At 34.5% G+C, this 21,292-nt stretch overlaps 1 protein-coding gene across 1 annotated transcript in view; it reads right to left on the bottom strand.

The window, feature by feature from the left end:
- Positions 1–21,292, bottom strand: part of LOC150094928 (transmembrane protein 209) — a 293,574-nt gene that overhangs the window by 260,096 nt on the left and 12,186 nt on the right. The window contains exons 2-3 of the mRNA XM_090411152.1: positions 7,526–7,658; positions 3,352–3,413 (exon numbers count right to left, since the gene is read on the bottom strand). Of these exons, the coding sequence (XP_090267278.1) occupies positions 3,352–3,413; positions 7,526–7,658 (195 nt within the window). The remainder of the gene's footprint in view (positions 1–3,351; positions 3,414–7,525; positions 7,659–21,292) is intronic.

The following is a 21,292-nucleotide window of genomic DNA, read 5'->3' as shown; positions in this document are numbered from 1 at the left end:
GAAATAAGATTGCTTGGAATATTGTCTACCTTGATTAGTGCCTGCTGTGAATTTAAACATTAAGTACAACTGATAGATATGTGCAGACTGATCAAATGAGAAGTTTTGTTTTATTAACTTGAGTTACGAAAGCTTGTAATTTTGAAGCTGTGAATTGTATGTTAAAGTTTAGAACATTGAATTGGAATGAGTGACTTAGCAAGATGTATTAAGTTATTTGTATTGTTTCATTTAAAAGTAGAATTCTTGTATTTGTTATATATCATATATTAAATGTTTTATTTTATTAATCTAAATATTGTGTTTGCTTGAATTCCCTTTTATTGCACCGTTCATAAAAAATTCGAATCTTGCGGGTGCCCCAAGTAGAATAGTAAATAATTCGGCCTAAATGAGAAGACTGCTAACTTAATTAAGAATTGATCCTACTGTTTTATATAGACTAATCTAAAAATAGGGTGGCGCAGTATAATTATAAATTTCCCTACTTTTGGATCGGTGATCAATTTGCAAATTAGTTGTTTTATTGATAAGAGTGACTTGAAACAAGATGGCAGATTAGAACACAACATGAAAATAGAACGTCACGACACTAAAGGCATTTTGTTTATTAATTATCTTGAAAAGGGTAAAACAATAACCAGGGAATATTATTCCGATCTTTTAATCAGACTAGACGAAAAAAATTCGTGAGAAAAGACCCGGTTTGTTGGAACATTCACCCTATTACCCAGATTTGGCTCCCTCTGACTTCTATCTCTTCCCCAAACTAAAACTCTTCTTTGCTGGTCAGCGTTTTTCCCTCGAATCAAGAGGTGATTGCAGCTGTAGAGCGGTATTTTGCAGATCTTACTGAGAGCCACTATAGGGATGGGATAATGGCACTGGAGCATCACTGGAATAAATGTATTAGTCTTAAGGGAGATTATGTTGAAAAATAAAAATAATTTTGAAATTATAAATTCGTTTTTTCATTGTTTGGCCGAGAATTTTTCAGACTACCCACGTATATGCTGTCAGTCTGTACTATCCATGGTAGTACATCAAGGTTCATAAACATGAAATATTTTTTCTCAAAAATGAATCTCTTGCAGACCCCCTCCCCTCAAAGAGGTTGAGAACTGCTGATCTAAAGCATAGAGTAATAAATAACTCACTTTCATAAAAATACACAGTTATGCAACTTCAATTTAATATTTAATTTGATAATTTCACACATGGAATATGTGAAAAAATCTATTAGCAATTCCTGAGAAGTTATAGTTCATTGTTTTATATGTTGGAAGAAGAAGATATGGCTTGAAACCCTATTTAATCAATAAAATCAGATTTCTATTATTCTGGTAGACACTGTGCAAATAGAAAGTTAATTTTACAGAAGCTGACATATGACATTCAAAAACGAGCAGAATAGAGCCCGTAACAAAAGAACTACAGCAATTATAGAGGGTGCAACTAATTGGCATAAAGAGATGTTACATGAGCAATCGACATCAAATTCATTTGAAAAAAAAAAAAAAAACCTTCATACTCATATAAACAGTAGCAACTACGGTGTTCACCAGTTATAAATTCTGAATTTTGAATTTTTTTTACTTGCAATAACAATTCATTAATTTTAATCGATTCTAATGTATTTTTTATTCTAATTATTTTTTCAGAATAACGAAACAGATTTAATTTTGCATATAGGAACATATTTTTGTTCATTTTGTATTATTTCTACTAATGAAGTTTCTGTTAACAAAGCAATGCTCTGGAATAAATCTATGTCATTAGGTACAGCTGTATCTTTGAAATTGTTTAAAATTTGTGTATACTTTGACTTTTGAAATTTATGTGCACAAGAAAAGCTTATTATAGTTGACCAGTGAAGATCATTTTTCAGAAATATATATTTCCCATTTATGATAAATATTCAGCCTTCAGAGTTTGTCTATATTCAGATGGCATTATAAGAGTTACTTCAGTTAAAGGAATATAGAACATTTTAAAAAAGCAATGCTGATGAGCTGCACAGTAAGCTCATAAACTGGTACTGAGAAAAATCTGAATACTTTACAAATCTCAACAGAAAAGACAACTGAATGTGCATAATTTAGTTACGATTTAAGAATATCTAAGAAAAAAATTTAATTTCAGCAACAATTTTTTTTTTCAGAAAAAAAAAGGTACAAGGATCAATCAATTTAAGATCATTTTATTTCCCCTTAATTTTATATTTTTCATTTTTTTTAAATTAATTAATTATTTTTTTTTTACCTGGTGTGGAAACCTGCTCCAGAGACCAAACATGAAATTTTTTCAAGTCACTTCAGGACCCCAATAAGTGGATATTGATTTCATATCCGGTGATGAAATACATTCATTTATCACTTAAAGATAATTACATATATCCATTTCCAATGCAAGATTCCCACCTGCAGTCTGTTTGTTGGAGAACAGATATATTAAGCACCCAACCAACCAGGTTGGCATAACCCATAAGAAATAATATTTAAAGAACTCTTCATAACACATATATATTTATTAAAGTTTGGTATTTAGATGGCTCCATTAAGAACTATTGAATGTTGAGCTCTCTCTCTGTGTGTGTCCGTCCAATCAATCGTAGCATTTTATGCACTCATAAATGTTGCCTGTAAATATATGTGTGTCCAAAATAAATTAATGTTTTTCATTTTACAATGGTACTCTGCATTTTTTCATTACGTATTTATTCCTTTGCACAGATTAGATTCTGATCTGTGATAACACCAGGACCCAAACTATAAAATACTACTTCCTATGAAAAAAAAAAAAGACACCCTCCCAAAGTTATCAGCAGTGCTGCACTACTGTTTGGAGAACATTTACTTTGTGTGAGAACCATTCCAAAAAGGAAAAGTCAACAAATAACAGGAATAGGAAAAAATAGTAAAAACATCGGTTTTTAGGAAAATATAATTTGTTTCTTCAGTTTTTTTTTTTTTACTAGAATGGCTCTTTATATTGTGTTTTCTTAATGTTAAAATAAAATTTTGTTTAGAAAGTTATTTTTTATCAAATAAAAAATATTTTGCCCAGTTTGCAACAACTCACCAGCTGATAAAATCTACTAGCCACAAATCACACTTGTTGAGCCCTGGATAATACCTTACAAATCTTACTTCTATTTGGCCATAACTGAATAAGAGGAGAGAGAGAGATCAAAACACACACACACACACACACACACACACACACACACACACACACACACACACACACACACACACACACACACACACACACACACAATATTTGTATACCTCGATATGATATTATATGGAACTAAAAGAAAAAGCATTTTAAAAAAGAGAAATCACCTACCAGTACAAAATACAAAAGAAGAATACGTATCTTCAAAAAATCTGGAACACGATCCCTGACCTCTGAAATAAAGAATTTTTGCATCTGAATATTTATTTTATGTACATAATATTTCTCATTTAGAAATATGTATAAAGAACTTAGTACATAAAGTTGCAAAAGTTACTGAATGTCAGCACATAAGACTACCTGAATATGGAGCTATAAGCTTGTTTGCTCAAGGAACAGACAAGGAAATGCTCTCAGTCATAGCTCCTTATACACCAACTATGACTTAACTATTTTTCATTCCCAACAATGTACTCTTCCTATTCTGCTTCCCATCTGCACTCCATCCCAGTCCCTTCTATTTTCATTTTTATATAAATTCCTTTGCTAGCATACCTTTTCCCAACGCAATCTGCATCTCTGTAGCACAGTCAAAAGAGCATATGTTCTAGTTGGAAAAATCATGGATTTGAAAGATTGAAGCAGTTCTTAATGTGCAGAAGAGAGCAAAAACAATGGTGATAAAGTTCTTTTTGAAATGTTGTGAAATGCATTTTAAGTGAAGGCTAAAAATGAAAAATCATCATTCAAGTCTGTATGCTCTCTCATCATCCTGATGTTTCAACAATGACTGATTAGTGCTAAATTAAAAGAGAGAGAACACTTTCGCTGCTAATTTTTCAGCATGCAACTAACTGCCTTGGCTGATGGGAACTCAAAAAATCTATAGCAGAGTCAGACTTTAACCCTAGATTATTCCGACTGAATCTCTATTTTGAATCTAAAATAAGATTTTTTTTTAAAAAAAAGTTATAACACTTGACGAGTTGGGCTCGATGAGGAATTTGTAATAACAAAATACTGTTATGCTCGCCATGAGGCCAGAACACATGTGAAGTTTAAGAAGATTTTATAACTATTTCGAATTAATGGTGAGGCAGCTAAGGCATGAGATAAGTACATGCATATTTATTGCAGATTTAGTGAGAATGGCACTCTGGACAAGAAAGGCCTGCTATTCCTTGAGATAGATTTCAAACAAATACATAAAGATGTATAATTTAAAAGACGAAACATAATGCTTCATATGTGAAATACAGAAATATATGATTTAATTATAGAGAACATGCTATTCTCAATGTCATATTCATTTATTTAAACATGTGTGCATATACATAAGCATCGGCTCAACAGTCCTGTGTGGGCCCTGGCCTTCCTTATTCATTGCTAAGTTCCTCCAGTTTTGAACTCCAAAGTCTTAATATCCTGGATCACTCCATCTTCCCGTCTCAATTTAAGTCTTCCAATTTTCCTTTTTCCTTCTGGCCTAGCCTTGAATATCTTAATAATTCTGGTATTACCCATGTGTATATGCCTTGCCCAACTTGAGCTATTGATTTTATGTACTTAATAATGCCTTAAAAAGATACCAATTTCAATTTGAGAGGGATCATTACAAGTTTTTCTTGTTACAGGCATATATTTTGTTTTTTCTTTTAAGCTGCAGATGCATCTTCTTTGCTGCCTTTTCTAAACTGATAAGTTTCTTTCATTGCATTTTATTTCCTTCTTATAATATCAATATCATGCATATGCCAGAACTTGTATTGACTTGTAAAAGATAGTTCCTCTTGTATCAATACTAGCATCTCAGAGAACATTTTCAAGTATATTAAACAATAAAATAAGGCATCCCTTGCTGAACACCATGGATCAGACAATGTTTTCAAAGTTTAATCTTATGTCATATTAAAGTTTAACTAAAGCAATAAATTTCGGAGGTATCTGTAGTTCCTTCAGTGCAATAAATAAATTAGATCTATCTATGATATCAAATGCAGCTCTAAAATTTATGAAGCAACAGTGTGTTTCAATTCCAAATTCATTGCATTTTAAGTATATGGCGTATAATAACAATCTGGTCATTTGCAGATCTTCCTTGACAGAATCTACACACCAATAGCATTCTCTACGTATAGGTAAAGTCTCTTGAATAGAATGTTGGAGAAAATTTTATAGGTGGTACATAATAAATTCATTCCTCTACAGTTACAGAAGATCATTACATTGCCTTTCTTATGTATAGGGCATATTATGCTCCAATTCCACTGGTCTGGGAATGTTTCATTAATCCAGATTTTGGTTATAAGTTGACAACAGCTGCTTGAATCATAACTTTTCCTGGGACCTTATTGTTTTTAAGTTTTGTAATAGCTGCCTCCACTTCAGCAATTGTTAGTACTGGTTCAAATACTTCTAGATCTTTTGTTTGACTATTTTATCTATGTCATCCAGCTGATCAGATATATTAGTATTAAACAGTTAATCAAAATGCTCTACCCATCTTTCTAGTATGCTTTCTTTCCCACTCAGGATTATCACCTCTTATCCCTACATAACATTGTTCTCAGGTGGAAATCTTTTCGACTTCTATTTAATTTCTGATAGTAGGTCTTACTTTCATTTATACTTCGGAGTTGTTCTCTTTCTTTAAGTTCATCCTCATAGTGTTTGTTCTTTCTATTCTTATGCCCTTTTTTCTTCCTTTCTGGCCATGATGCCGAAAAAGATCTCTTTTATAATGATTTAGATAAAATCTATGAGGAATGCCCAAGAAGGGATATTAAAATTATCATAAGTGATTTGAAAGCTAAGATAGGCAAAGAGGATAGATAAAGGCCAACCATGGAAATATAGCTTACATAATGAGTCCGGTGATAATAATAATAACTGGAATAGACTGATCAATTTTGTTTCTTCAAGAAACATGGTTGTTGGCAGCACAATGAATCATAAAAACCTTCATAAAATGACCTGGAAGTCTCCTGATGGAAATTGATCACATCTTAATAGATGTAAGACACTTGTCCAACTTGATGGATGTCAGATCCTACAGAGAGACTCTGATGACTATCTAATTAGATCAAAGATTAGAAGCAGAATCTCAAATGCAAGAAGATATATGGATCTCATGCCAGAAAGTTTAATAATACAAGACTGAAGGAATCAGAAGTCAAAGCCAGATATAGTAAAAAAAAATTAATGAAAGCCTATCTACTCTAACTAATAGTGAGAGGTCACAGCAACAACAGCAGATGTGGTATTAGGAAAAATAGGTAACGTTGAATATAACCACTGGTTTGACAGGAATGTGAACGAACGTGTAGCAAAAAAATGAGGCATATAGACAAATGCAGCAAAGGAATCCCTCGTAACACTGTAGAGGAATATCATGTGCATATACAAGAAAGCCAAATATGATATGTAGAGAATCCATATTCTTTTGAAGCATTTAATATAAAATTCAGTTATGTCATAAAAGCATGCATGTTAAAGATCAGAAGAAATTAAAGCATTCTAGCTAGAGGTGACAAGGTTTGAATTCTGGACTAGTTATTCTGGAGATCATGGGTATTTAATATAATTGTTTTCTGAAGTATAGAAAACAACAAATGAATACTTGGAAAATTAAAAATGACACAGAAAATTGGCAGTTTTCAAATTTCCATGAAGATGTGTTTTTGGATATTTTCCTTTCTCTTTCATTCAATGAGTAGGTCAAGTGCCACCCCTCCTCCAAAAGAAAAATTTTTCAATTCTTTCTTGTCACTAGAGAGTATGAATAATAAACTTATCAATATAAAGATACTTCCCGACTTATGGGAGAAGTTTTGCAAGTCAAGTCCAAAATTTTTTTTTTAATAGAATAATTTTATGTTATATTATCAAGCTTGTTCTGTCAGTGAAACTTGTTAACACTCACACAAAGCTAATGTTTAAAACAGTTGGCAACCTTGTAGCTGTGACATGATACTACATATACATACATGATGCTTGAGTTAAGCTTTTGTGATCTCTCTCATTACTGAGGAAAGTCTCTTGTCTCTTCCTGTCCATTAGCAAGGGGGTTTCACTAGGGGATTACAAGTTTCATGTGCAACAGCCAGTAAAACTTGAGTAGAGTTAACTTTAACAGTAAGTTTGATTTAATAACAGCTTTTAAGATTTGTGATTTTGGACATGTTGAATACAGGAAACAAGAAATTATATGAAATGATCATGTTAAATTGCATTTTCAGATTGAAATGAATGGAAAAAAATTTACATGAGACAAACGACATACTTAATGCTAACATATGGTTGAGTGGTTCAATGTACACTTGGAAAAATAACTGTAAATACTTACATGTCTGCATACAGAACTAATGAAAGGACCAGATTGATAACAGCCCGAGGCAAAGCCATCTTAGATTTCTGTAGGGCTAATTTCCGGTGAAGAATTTCACTAGCTATAGGAGTCCGAGTTAAACTGCGATCCACTGCAATCATAAAATTTATGTTATATACCATATGTCTACTGACAATCAAATCAAATAATTTATTCATAGATCAAATAAAATTGGTCAAAAAGTACAAAAGTAAAAAAGTTTTAAACTTTTTTAAATACATTATAAAATTTTGTTTTAGCATGGCTGATTATTAATCTTTCATGCCAGATTTATGGCTGCAGCAGTTTCAATGTTTAGTGGATTGTGTGGATTTTTTTCTTGGTACACAGATGTTACTGCAGTTTTTTCATTGAAGAAAACAGAGCTCTACTAATGTTAAAAGATATGTTTTTTTATTTAGTTATACGAGAATTGCTGCTATAGGTCTCCTCCAGCTAGTATAATAGCTGGAGGAGGCCTATACTAGCAATAGTCACTGAGCATGTAATCATCGCTTCATGTTACTTTGTAAAGTAATTCACTATTTCACATAGCTGAGATTCATATCTTTGCATATCTTTACTATCACATAATACAATACTTTAGGGCTAGTTAAAGCCCACCACTTGAGCTTTAATTATTAAAAGAGATGGAAATAGGTGCGTTTTCCAATTATCTATGAGGCAATTACTTCATTTCACACAGTGGAGACATATCTATTTTGGACAATCAGGCTGATCTGTTTCTAAATGCATCTCTGAACATCAATCTTCCATTGCCTCCAAGAAATGTAACAAATTTGGTCTAGCTAAACATGGGATTAGAAATACTAGCCACAGGATTGTCTGGGATGATACTAAATTATTCACAGATGTTCCCATAAATACAAACATCTTTTTAAAGAAAGTGTCGAAGTCTTCCTACATCACCCTAATCTTAATGATATGGACTCTCCATGCCAAAACTTTGGGAAATTATTAAAAAGAACTACACTTCTTAATAAACATCTGTAGTCACTCCCACACACCTCATTTGATCCTAATAGTATTTTTTTAACCCTAGCTGTCTTGAAACTACAGACAAGAAAAGATTCTATTCCTCATGTACTTTCACTGTTGCTTGATTTCTGAATTTTTCCACTGTAGTTATACTATACTGAAGACGGTTCACAATACATGTATAGTAAAATATCTGTACTATAATTAATATTAGTCAATTAAGCATTTAACTGTACTTAACATGTAACTATTTAAATAACAGAAGCATCATTCTTCTTACTTCCAAATGTGCTATATAACTGGCTTAAGAAAGCTTTGCATTCTAGACCTCTTATCAAAGTTTTAATTGAAGCCATCAGACTTAATGCCAATGGTGATACTGTCAAGTGATATAAAAATTAGTTTTTGCTAAAACAAATATTATTTTTGATAAATGTTTTTTTAAACAATCCAAATTTGCTTGCATTGTTTCTCAATTCACTGTTTACACATGTATCATAACCAGGCATTGAAACAGTCAAAAGATGTGTCTATATAGACTTGAGCAAAGGTCGAAGCTCATTTTTAGGTTTAAAATGGCTACAATATTCATCGCTATCATTGGGGAGGATACAATATAATTGTAATGTGCACACACAAGCAACACAAGAGCAAGTGGTAGTGAACAGACTATAAGCCTAAAGGCCTATAAGGAGTGCCTCCCCTATAGATGCTAATAGGCACCTAGGCTGTTAGGCAAGAGGTCTAATAGTTTCCCACATCTTAACAAGTTTCACACTGCCATATTTATTAAGGTTAGTTTGATTTTTAAGATCCACTGTTAATTCTTACTGCAGAATAGAATAGTCTTCTTTTGTTTGATTCTATACAGGATGTCCAGGGTATGATCTGTTACTTAACCCACCATCAATCTGGTGGTGAATATTATCATTATGTTCAACATGATAGACCTTCCGATTTGTTGAAATAGGACAAATTGCAAGTATACACACCTGGGACTGAGAGTGGAGAGACAAGCTCTCTGAGCTTGTCTTTAGGAAAGCAGACAAGGACAGCCAGCTTGATAAGGTTTGAAAGCCATACAGAGATTATATTTTATTAAAGTTCTCGCTATTTTCTTCCGAGGAGCCACAGATATAGGGAATGATAATCACATTACTGTAATCTGTATTTTGAGAGGGAAGTGGGACAGGAGAAGGAACAAGGATTCTGTTAATTAAATATGAAGGGAAGGCATGACAAACATGATTAAGTTCAGCTATGAAAGGAGCTTGGTTAGAACAGAGGTTGATGGTTATAGTAACTAGTTTTTATAATGCCATACTATTGAGGGGAGGGATGGTGATGAAAAATTTTGTGAAATGTATCATCCCGTGAGAGTAGGTTTTCTATAAAATTGAGAAAGAAAGAGCATCATTAAGAAAATGTGTGATCAAAGTATCCAGAAAAGTAAAACTATCATTAATTTCTTTTTCTATGGTGAATCAGATGGGGTGTTGGATGTTGAAGTGGAGGAGAAAAGTGTCTAATGTAACCAAATGAACACATCATATAACTTAGCCAGATGGAAGGTTTAAGATTTGCAGTCAAGAGTATTTTTCAAAATTTCATTGGCACTAATATTCCTTTATACAATTCCTTATTTCCCGACCTGTGACAATACCGATCTTTAATTCTGGTTTAGTTTTCCCCTCTTTTAGCCAATTTCTAGGACCAACTCCTTCCACTCAGTCTCAGGTGTGTATAAAATTCCTAGTATTTTTTAAATATCTTACAAACTGAAATATCTGCAACCATCTACCTGACTAACCATAATTGTGGAAGAATGTAATAAATCTTAGCCTGTTCACCAAATAACCCAGCTATTCCACAGAGGACACCCTTTACTCAAGTCCACAAATGAGTAATCCAAATATAAAACAACAAACCTATAAATTCAACAACAATTGGGAAGAAGATTATTGTTTTATACAGAGTAAAGAGAAACATTTCTGCTTATTGTGTGATAGTTTAATTTAGTTGTATAACAAATGTTACATGTGTATTTATCTTACTTTCATAGTTAATTTGTTACTTATTTATACTTATCATTTGATATGATAAGTATAAATTTTCATAGAAAAAAAAATATTGGTGCCTGCCACTCTCTTCCCAATCTCAAATGTGCCCGCGACCACAACCAGGTTACGAGCCCCTGCCCTAGAAGACGTAATTCCTTGGTACCTATTATATCCATTAAAAACATTCAGAGATGTAAATACAGTGTCAAATAGCAACTTATTTCATTCTATTATTACCATGAAAACCAGGACCAAAAATTCTTCCTGACCTTACCTTTACTCAGCTTCCAGAAATGATCCAAGTTTTCTCTCTCCCCCATAAACTGCAAAATTTTCCCTGTATCTATACTGTAAGAAATTCTAATTCTTGTATATTATATCTTCTATTTCTCAAATGTTGAAGGCCACACTTCTTTAGTCTTCATAGGCAAAGTTCCACAAGCTAGATATTATTACCAACAGACCACCATGGAGTAATGAGACTCATCACAGGAGGTCCCTCTCTCACATGCACAGCTCATCATACCTCAACAAATGTATTCACTGCCTCTGCACTCTCCACACTCTCAGGCAATGCATTCCAATCACCCACCACTCTCCCCATAAAATATCTACTCCTTGTCCCTTTACTCACACCCACCTTATATACAGCTTCCAGGGATGGTATCTCGCCCCCTCCTGTCTCCAAATATTCTATGAAAAATTTCATCCATATTAATCTGGTAATTATAATTACCCTTTACCAACTTATACACCTTGATCATGTCTCCCCCCCCTCTTCTTTCTATCCACTAGGCTCTATAATTTGTATTCTCTCAATCTGTCCTCATATTCCAAATTCCAGAGACCAGAAACTGACTTAATCAATCATCTCTACACCCTCTCTAACAACTCATTATCCTTTTGAAAACCAGGCGACCAAATCTGCACACAGTAATCCATATGCAGCCTGATCAAAGCCCTGTATAATGGAATCATAATATCCTTACTTCTCCACATCATTCCCATAATCTGCTGTGCTGTCCTCACAATTTTAGCAAAATGTCCACGAAATTTCAAGTCCCTATCATCATCCGTTCTAAAATATCCCCAACAATCCTACACTCTGCATTCATCTTTGCCACCCAAATTTTAAAACCTTGCAACATTAAACTGACATCCCCACACACTCACTCCATTCAAACATTCTATTTAGATCATCCTCTTGCAAAGCTGCAACATCTGCTCTACTTCTCATAAATAATCTCCACAACTTTGCATCATTCCAACTGTATATCACCATTTAAGCCCTTTCCAATGTCATTTATATACAAATTAAACAACAATGGCCCCAAAACAGATCCCTGGGGCACACTGATAGTGACTTCCATCTTCTGTGATATCACTCCCTCATACAAAATCTGCTGATAACTATCAGACAGCCAATCTCCAATACATTAATCTACCTATCCAACCCCATCTGTTCCAATTTAATAGTTTGTCATGTAGCAATATATTGAAAGCCTTTGCAAAATTTAAACATACTACTGTATATGCATTCCCCTGCCCAACGTATTCATCACTTTGTTATAATAAGTAAGCAGATTGTTAAAACACAATCTTCCTTTAGCAAACCCATGCTGTCCATTAAACAAAATTTTGCTGTTGTCAACCAGGTGCTGAATCCTTGTCCTCGCTACCTTCTTGACCACAACTCCACTCCAGACCATCTGATTGACCTATAATTAGAAGCCTTTGTTTTATCACCCCCCCCTCTTTATGAAGCAGAACAATTGTGCCATTTTCCCACTCCTTTGCAACTTGGGCTAATCGAAGACTCGTGTTAAAAACGTAAGTTAAAGCTGTGGTTAACTCTCTGGAACATTCCCTCAACACACACACAGTAATATATACCATCAAGTCCCATGGCCTTGTTGACATCAAGTTACTCAATTCCTCATACACCTCCTGATAACTCATCATCATTGGTTCCTCCTCCCATTCCCACTGTTCTCAAGTTACAATCACAAGGATGGAATATTTTAATGAACTGCTCATTAAACACCACTACTATATCTGCCTCAGTGTTCATCATTCTTCCACTATCACTGAACAACATCCTCCTCCCCACTTCTACTGGCCACATAAAAACTCCCTAGGATTTCTTTTAGCCTCATTGCTAACTGCACTCATACTGCACTTTTGCTATATTTACCAAGCAAGTCACCATCCTTGCTTGCCCTTTGTACTCATATAACTGATTATTGCTACTCATCTTGTGCTGCCTCCACAATGTTTTTTTTACTCTCCAAGAATGCTTTACCTCTTTGGAATACACTCAAATCATTTCCTCTGCAAGATATTTCCTGAGTAGTGACAAAGCAGCATTGATTTCCTGATTAGTTTTGGTTAGATTTTGCAATTTTCCATAGAACTCAGGTGACCATATTTGAGTTACAGTAGTCTGGATGTGGTCTTATCAAGGCCTTGCAAAGTGGAAAATAACTTTCTTACTCTTTCAGCAATGCATTATTCAGAGTTATTTTAACAACCTTGGCAATATAGTCTCTAAACTTTAAGGTGCAATCCACAATTATCCCTAGGTCTCTAGTTTGATCAACCACTTGCAGCAAATTGCCATTAATTTAATAGTCTGCAGTCCTCAGTCCAAAATTCATATCCCTGCATTTAACAACTTACACTCATTAACATTTGACTTTAGAATGTCCAGGTCAGCCTGCAAGGATTCTGTATTAGAAAGGTCCCTTATCATCCAAGCTAACTTTGCACCTACATGTAATTGAATGTTTCCCTCCAGACCATCCCCAATATCATTAATATAAACAATAAAAAATAAAAGAGTAAAAAACCCAACAAGTTTCGTTCATCGTAAGACTTACATCATCAGGGGTAATGGTGTATAAAAGTTTAACATAACAATTAAAGATTAATTGATAATTATATAATTATACACCATTAGTCTTGACGATGTAAGTCTTATGATAAACGAAACTTGTCGGGTTTTTTACTCTTTTATTTTTTTATTGTTTAATAAACATGTGGTCACAATACCAAAAACTATCTCCAGAACTGCTTACCCATAGAAACCTTCGCTTACATCATTACTATAAGTTAAACAGGAGTGATCCAAGGATAGAACCCTGTAGTGGCATGCTAATCGCACTCATTCTCTTACTTATTACTTACTTAGATTTATCTTTTTCATACATCACTCTTTGATACTTATCAGATAACCACACTCCAATCAACGACAAGCAGTTTTTTTTTGTATACCTATTCCTATGAATAATAACTTCCTATGCTAAATTTTGTCAAGTGGCTTGGAAAAATTTAAAAGAATCATTGTGTATCCATTCTCCTTATCCAATACCAAGGTCTCTAATGTAAAATGTAAGTAGACTGATAAAACAAGACCTACTTTTAATAAAGCCATGCTGTCCTCTATAAAAGATCAACATGTTATCTACCTGCCTATGGATGCAATTTCACACTAGCTGCTCTACTACCTTAATAACTACTTTGGAGATGGCGAATAATTTATAACTGGCTGCATCAGTTCTAGTTTCGCCCTTGCATAATGGAATTCTCCTACTCTTCTTCAACTCATTAAGAATCATGTTCTTGTCAAGACTCAAGTAAACCAACCAGGTTAGAGGTATAGCTAATTCTATAGCACATTGGTTCTCACCCTTTTGAAAGTGGGATTCCCAAACTCCCCTATTTTAATTTAAAAAATATGGCAGACCTCTGTGGAGAGAATTGGAGTAGACTAATTTTATCTTAAATTATGGCCTATATGTTTGCATCTGGATTTGTTTTTTCTCCTTTCTAGTAAGAATACTAGAAAGGAGAACAGGTTTTATGAAAAAAGAATTTATATCAGAAAATAACAAACTTCATTTTTTAATATGTAGTTACAATAAATTAAAAACAACACTGATTTTTAGTTAGTGCAAAGGATGAGTTTGGCATTCAATATGCTCCCATTTGCACAATAAAAGAGACAGAAAATGCATTCAAATAGTAAAAAAATAAAAAAAAGATACGTTGATATGTGGCAAACACACTGAATGTACACTGAGATGCCACTGATAATGTGTTGTCAGTCTGTACAGTCCATGGTAGTACCTCAAGGCTGTTCATAATATATTTGTTCTCATAAATGAATCCCTTGCAGATTGCCTCAGAAATTATTACGGATCCCTTTCTTTTAGTGGTGCACAGTGATCAGCATTCATTTTACAAATTATGGACTTTACAACCATGTTAAAACACTGTATGTAATGTAACTCAGCTTATGCTTGTGTATTTGTATATACTCCAGATGATGATCTTAATATGAAGATCGAAACGTCAGGATATTAAGAGTTATTTTTAACGCGGTTGTAAAGTCCATAATTTCTAAAATGAATACTACGGATCCCCAGGGCTCTGCAGACCAGATGACAGGAACAGGCTGCTCTGGCACATTCCTTCAATATGTTTGCTGATATCTCATCCAAACTAACTGCTGTGTTTGCATCAAGTTGCAATATGTTAACATCTGCACCTGTATCTTTCCATACAGATCCATCTTGGTTTCAAGAAAACTAACAGGAATGTATACTTCACCAAAATGATTACTTAATAACTCAGATATTTCCAGTGCAATCAACACTTTCCTGCTTTCAAGATTATCCTACTATCACCATTTTTCCTTTTATCTGTTTAGCTTTAACCTTCTCCACTATGTTGTCACTTGCCTGACCTGTTCTTTATACTACTCATATGTATATAGCTGTTCATCATGTTTTACATGTATAGGTTCCATACAATATTTTCTTTTTATCTAACTCATGCTTTAAAGTTTTATTAATCCATTTCTTTTATAAGACAGTGAGAGCTGAGTTGAATAACAGGAATTGCTACATGATACTGCAAGATTTTAAAAAGGCATTTGACAGGATATTATTATTATTATAATTATTTCATGACACCTCCAAGGAGTCCAAAGACTCATCGAGGGAGGTCACTGACTCTACAACTCTCCATCATCTACATCAGTGGGTATTAACCTTTTTAGTGATCGGCACCCCCTTGAAAAATGTGTTTCTATTTCTTTATTTAGGAAATTACATCTATTGCAAGATAATTTATTTATTGAAAAATAAACACATACATTTACATATACATACAAAACAATATCTCAATTTTTAATGGCTATGTTGTTGTTGTTTATTCATAATAATACTTTTGAAGCAAGGCTCCTTTTTTGAAAGAGAGACGCACACAAGACATCACTTGCATCTAAGCGATTTCTGGATTTTGTTTTTATGTGCAAAAAGTGATGAAAATCCCATTTCACACAGGTAGGTGGTGGTAAATGGAAAAAGTGTCTGCAATGCTGCTTTTGCCAGCTGTGGATAAGGTTCTAACTGTGTACACCAGAATTGTTCTAAGTCCAGTTTTTCAAATTCCATTTGAATACGTGCATTGGCTCATATTTCAATAAGATCGTCTTTTATTAAATAGCTGTTGTCCATCGAATCTGGGTCAAAATTTAGAAACTTCTCTCGCACCCCCAGGGGGTGCACACAGCCCAGGTTAAGAACCACTGATCTACACCAATGCCATCTACTACTCACCACCACCACTAGTATTTTTGGTCTGTAAATATTACATGGAATTCTTAAGCAAGTCAACCAATGGGGTGGGGGGGGATGAAACTAATCATATGAATACAAGGGTAGTTTATGAAAATATACCAAAAAGTAGTATAGTATGCCCACCGTTTGTAGATCTCTGCTTGGTGTTTTGCCAAGAATAGTCGATTCATGCTGAAGGGGAGAAAGAAATGATGTATGAATTGGTCACCAACATGCGAAATCACGTGATTTCTTTCTGTTGCTGTACTAGTAGTAGCTTGATTTTTGTTGTCGCTTTTTTGCATTGTTTTTTTATTATTAATTTGTATGATGGATCCAGTACAGTCAACAAGTTTTGTTGTTAAACGTTTCAGTAGCACTTGCAAAAGAATATTGAATAATGTGCTGACATTCTGCAAAAAAGAATCGTTAAAAGGCAGTCTCCTTGTTCCCCTTTCTCAAGTCATAAAATGTGCAAGTGCAATTGCGGGCGTATCGGGGTCGAACTGTTAAAAGAATTCGTAGGGAATCAAAAGGTGAAGTTAAGCCAAAATTTAAATCTCCTACAAAAAAAATGCCAGAGAAAGAAAACCATCAAAACCATAGCTTCGAATGATTTTGATGTAGACGTTATAAGAAGAACTATTCACGAATTTTACATGGTCGAGAAAAGAGTGCCAACTGTTCCGAAATTGATTTCTGTGCTTAAAGAAAAAATTAATTTTCCTTGGAAAAGAGAAACTTTAAGGAAAATACTTCATGAAATTAGATTTTGTTTTAATGCTATTGAGTATGTTTGGGCAGAAGTGAAAAGTTTCATTCGCCATTGCAACGTAACTGGGAATATTGACATGTCGAAACTTTTTAAACTTTCAGAACAGGCGATTGAAAGTATTACAGTTCAAAACTGGGGAAAATATTGCTCTCATGTCACCTCATTGGAAAATATATATTGGGACAGAGACAGAATTATTGAAGAATTTTGTGAACCTTTGGTGATCAGTTTAAGTGAAAGTGATGTTCGGACACCAATTCAGATGACTATGAAGATTAAAAGGATTTGATAACAGTATCTTTCTCCAACCTTTTTTTTTGCATGGGTTTGTTAAAAGAGTTGCAACAAGTCATAAATAATTAATCGGACATTAAGGACGTTTAGGACATTAAAGTGTCTCAGTTCTCTCAACTGTAAGTTTAGAATATCTAAGTTCATTTGAAAAAAATTTCTGTTTTTCTGTATAATTATTTTTATTTTATAGAAAACTTTCTTAAAAATAAATTTCGTTAAATTTCTGTTTTATGCTATACCTTTTTTTAATTTTGTTAATACTCTATGTACATTTTTCCAACTGTTATACAAGCAAAATAGTTACACTTTAAAAACTACAAATGTTCGTAAAAAAAAAAAAAAAAAGCTAAATTTTCCGACCTGTAATAATAAACTCATTCCAGAAAATCAATCCCAGACGGATTGATTACCCTATTATCGGAATGGATTCTCCTTTTTGGAACATGCGCAGAAGTTTCGAAGGGTCTTTAATCTGTGGGCGAACTATATATGGAGCAGCAGAATCCAGTAGAAAGCATGTGACTAGCAGTGTGCCACAAGGTCCTGTGCTTAGACCACTAATGTTTAATATGGACATAAATGAAATAGGAAATGATTTGAAGAGAAATATTCAGTTGTTTGCTACAGATGATGCAAAACTGGGTAGGATAATAGTTAAAGATAAAAGATAAAAGTTAATGATTTAACCAGCTTGCAGGATGACAGTATGAACAAAAGATAATGTAAAAAAGATAATCAGATAAAAAGATAATCAGTTTAATGTAGAAAAGTGTAAATTATGCTCTTGGGGATAAACAGATTACAAGCTGTGTACATTGATGAAACTGTACTCGGGGAAACAAATGAACCTAGGGATCTGGGAGGAGATAGCAGTTGAAATTTAGAGAAATTATTGCAAGGCTGCTAAGGTAGTATAGGATTATTTGGTTATTGAAGAAGACACTAACAAGAGACAAAGAAGTTATCATATAAGGCATATGACCACATCTGGATTATATGAAAGATATTAACATTGTAAGCCTCTTGTCATGCTATGAGAGGCTGCTGATATCAAACAAATCAATCTGCAAGTTGTACAAAAGGAATGATGTAGGATTTGTGGACTTATGGTTTGAGTTTGATGGAAAGAAGGATTTGTATAGTACTGGTGGGCTGCACCTAAATGTTTTGATATTAGGTGTCTAGAGAGAAAGCTTTGTTCACTGAGCAAGCTGATGCACAAATTCAGGAAAACTTAAGCAGTTAGGGCGGATGTAAGTGAGTGTGTATGAAGGCACCCATGAGACAAGTGAATGTGACAATAACCAACAAGTGTGGAATCCAGATTCTCAAGAAAAAATATTGAATAGGGTAGTCAATCCAGGAAGCAAAAGTGATTGGGGCCTAAAGGGATGCTGCAGTTTCTGTATACTAATGCCAAAAGTTTCAGGAACAAGAGAGAGGAGTTTATTGGCATTGGCTAGTGCAATCTCACCAAAAGTTATAGGCATTAGTGAGACTTGGCTACTTACAGGGATAGAATGTGAAAGGTTCAGTATATTCAAGGAAGAGAGACAAGATAGGACAGGATACTGCTGATGATAGCAGATGAATTGCAGCCAAAAAGAATAGGAGATAAGCAGAGGAGTGGATGTTCGTTTGAAGCAGTCTGGTGTGAGATCAAGGTCAATAAGACAAAATATATGGTTGGATGCTGCTATAAGTCAGGGAGTTACAAGGATGATCTGGAAGACATGAATCAGCAAATTAGCATGGGTGCAGGTTGAATGATTATTATGGGGAACTCCAACACAGAGATATAGAGTGGAAGAAAGATCATATAGCAAGAAGAAAATGGAATTTATATCAGGTAGGGTAATAGGTAGTAGGTAATAGGGTAATAGTAGGGTTGAGGCAACACATGATGGAAGGGAACTTGGGATGTGAGAGTACTGGACCTGGTTGGAGGATCAGAAAAGCTATCCATAACCAAGGTGGCTACACTGCCTCTGATTGGAGAAAGTGAACATGTGGTCTTGACTTGGGAGATTGCAAAACATAAGGAATATTCTATGAAGAATGGGTATATGTAGAACTACAATGTAGGTGATCATGACAAACTTGGAGCTGGGCCATGGCATAAAGCCCTGCAAGGAAAGGATATAAGTAGTGCATGGAAGATAGTAAAGGGATATCTAGAGGAAGCAATAGCAATATTAAATTGCACATCTAAGGCAAGGAGGCTAAATCAAGTAGGAGATAGGTGGGTGAGTAATATCATTACTCATAAGCTTAAGGAAAAGAAAACACTGGGGAGGGCATATAAGGAGAAAGGCGACCAGCAAATTCATAAACAGCACAAGGATCAGGCAAGAAAGGTAAGGAAGGCAAAATCAGATTATGAGAAGAACTAGCAAGGTAGGCCAAATGAAATCCCAGAGAGTTCTTACATTAAGGTAGCAAGTAAGAGGAAAAATGACTATGGAAGAATAACTTTAATGAGTGCTGCTGGTCATGAAGTGACAGATGCAGATAAAATTGTTGCGTTACTGAGTGACCACTTTGCAAAAGGTACATCATACAAGTGAGGTCAATGCTGTGACATATATGACAGAGACCAATGTGGGAACAGAGGTGAATGAACTGAAGGTTCTTAGATGGGCCATCAGCTTGCATTCTGCAAGGATGTTCAAGCTCTGACTACACTCTTCATTTAAGTCTCAGTTCTGGTAGAGTTCCAAGGGACTGGAAAATGCACAAAATAATTCCTTTACATAAGAGGTTCTACAACTACAGTAGTAAATTATAGACCAATCAGTATCTCAGGAATGGTGGTAAAAGCACTAGAAAATTAGTAAAAAAGAGAATTCAAGAATGGGTGGATAAGAATATGACACTCTATGAGGGCAACATGGCTTTGCGAAGGGTCGGTGATGCCTTAGTAATTTACTAACTTTTTAAAAAAAAAGAGTAACAGCTGAGTTGGATAAAGGAAATAGTTATACAATGATTCTATTGGATATTGCAAAGGCATTTGAGAAAATACCACATGGAACTGTTAAGCAAATCAGAACAAATGGGGATGGTTATGTGAATAAGAGGGTGGCTACCGGACAGATATCAAAAAATGATATATGGAGGGGCAGAATCAAGGTGAAAACAGGTGACTAGTGGTGTACGCAAGGTTCAGTGTTTGGACCACTACTGTTTAATTTGTACATAAATGATATAGGGAATAATCTGAAGGGAAATATTCAGTTGTTTGCTGATGTTGCAAAATTATGTAGGGTAATAATTAATCAACGTGATGTGGAGAGCTTGCAGGATGATTTAAATAGGCTGTCAGTACAGGCAAAAGATAATGGATATGCGTTTAGTGTGGAGAAATGTAAAGTTATGCATTTTGGGATAAATCAATTACAAGCTGGATATCACATTGGTGGAACTGTACTCCAGGGAATAGATGAAAGCTAGGGATTTACTGGTGGTGGTTGACAGACAGCTGAAGTTTAGAGAACATATTGCTAAGGTAGCTCATAAGATTACTTGGCTATAAGAACACACTATCAAGTGGAGATAAGGAAGTTATTTTTTTTTATAAGGCCTTGAGATGTCCACATCTGAACTACTGTGCTCAGATCTGGTCTTCTCCTGGATTTGTGGAGAGGATTCAGAGGCAAGCGACCAAGATGGTGAGTGGTCTTTGGAATGTTACCTATGAGGATGGATTGATGATGTGTGCAGAAGTTAGTTGAGAGACTAAAAAAAAAAGGTGGGGAGGGATTTGATAGAAAGAGATAGAAAGGTACTTAAAGAGCTTTACAGGAATGATACAGAATAAATATTTCAGAAATTGGCTAGATCAATGGAAAAAGTCATTCCAGGAAATTGAGTACAAGTGATTTTAGCAAGGTGCGAGGACTAGCTTTTTGCTTGTAGAGTGGTGAACAGGGGGTGGCTTGTGCATAGGCACTGTGGAACTGCAGCACCCCCAATTTTTCTTGATATATAAATA

This window comes from Typopeltis vanoorti, chromosome 21, assembly GCF_054136105.1.
Source record: "Typopeltis vanoorti isolate ZY-2024b chromosome 21, IOZ_Tvanoo_1.0, whole genome shotgun sequence".
NCBI classification, from domain to species: Eukaryota; Metazoa; Arthropoda; class Arachnida; order Uropygi; family Thelyphonidae; genus Typopeltis; species Typopeltis vanoorti.
The sequence above is the reverse complement of the archived record's forward strand: the minus strand, read 5'-3'. Positions and strand labels throughout refer to the sequence as shown.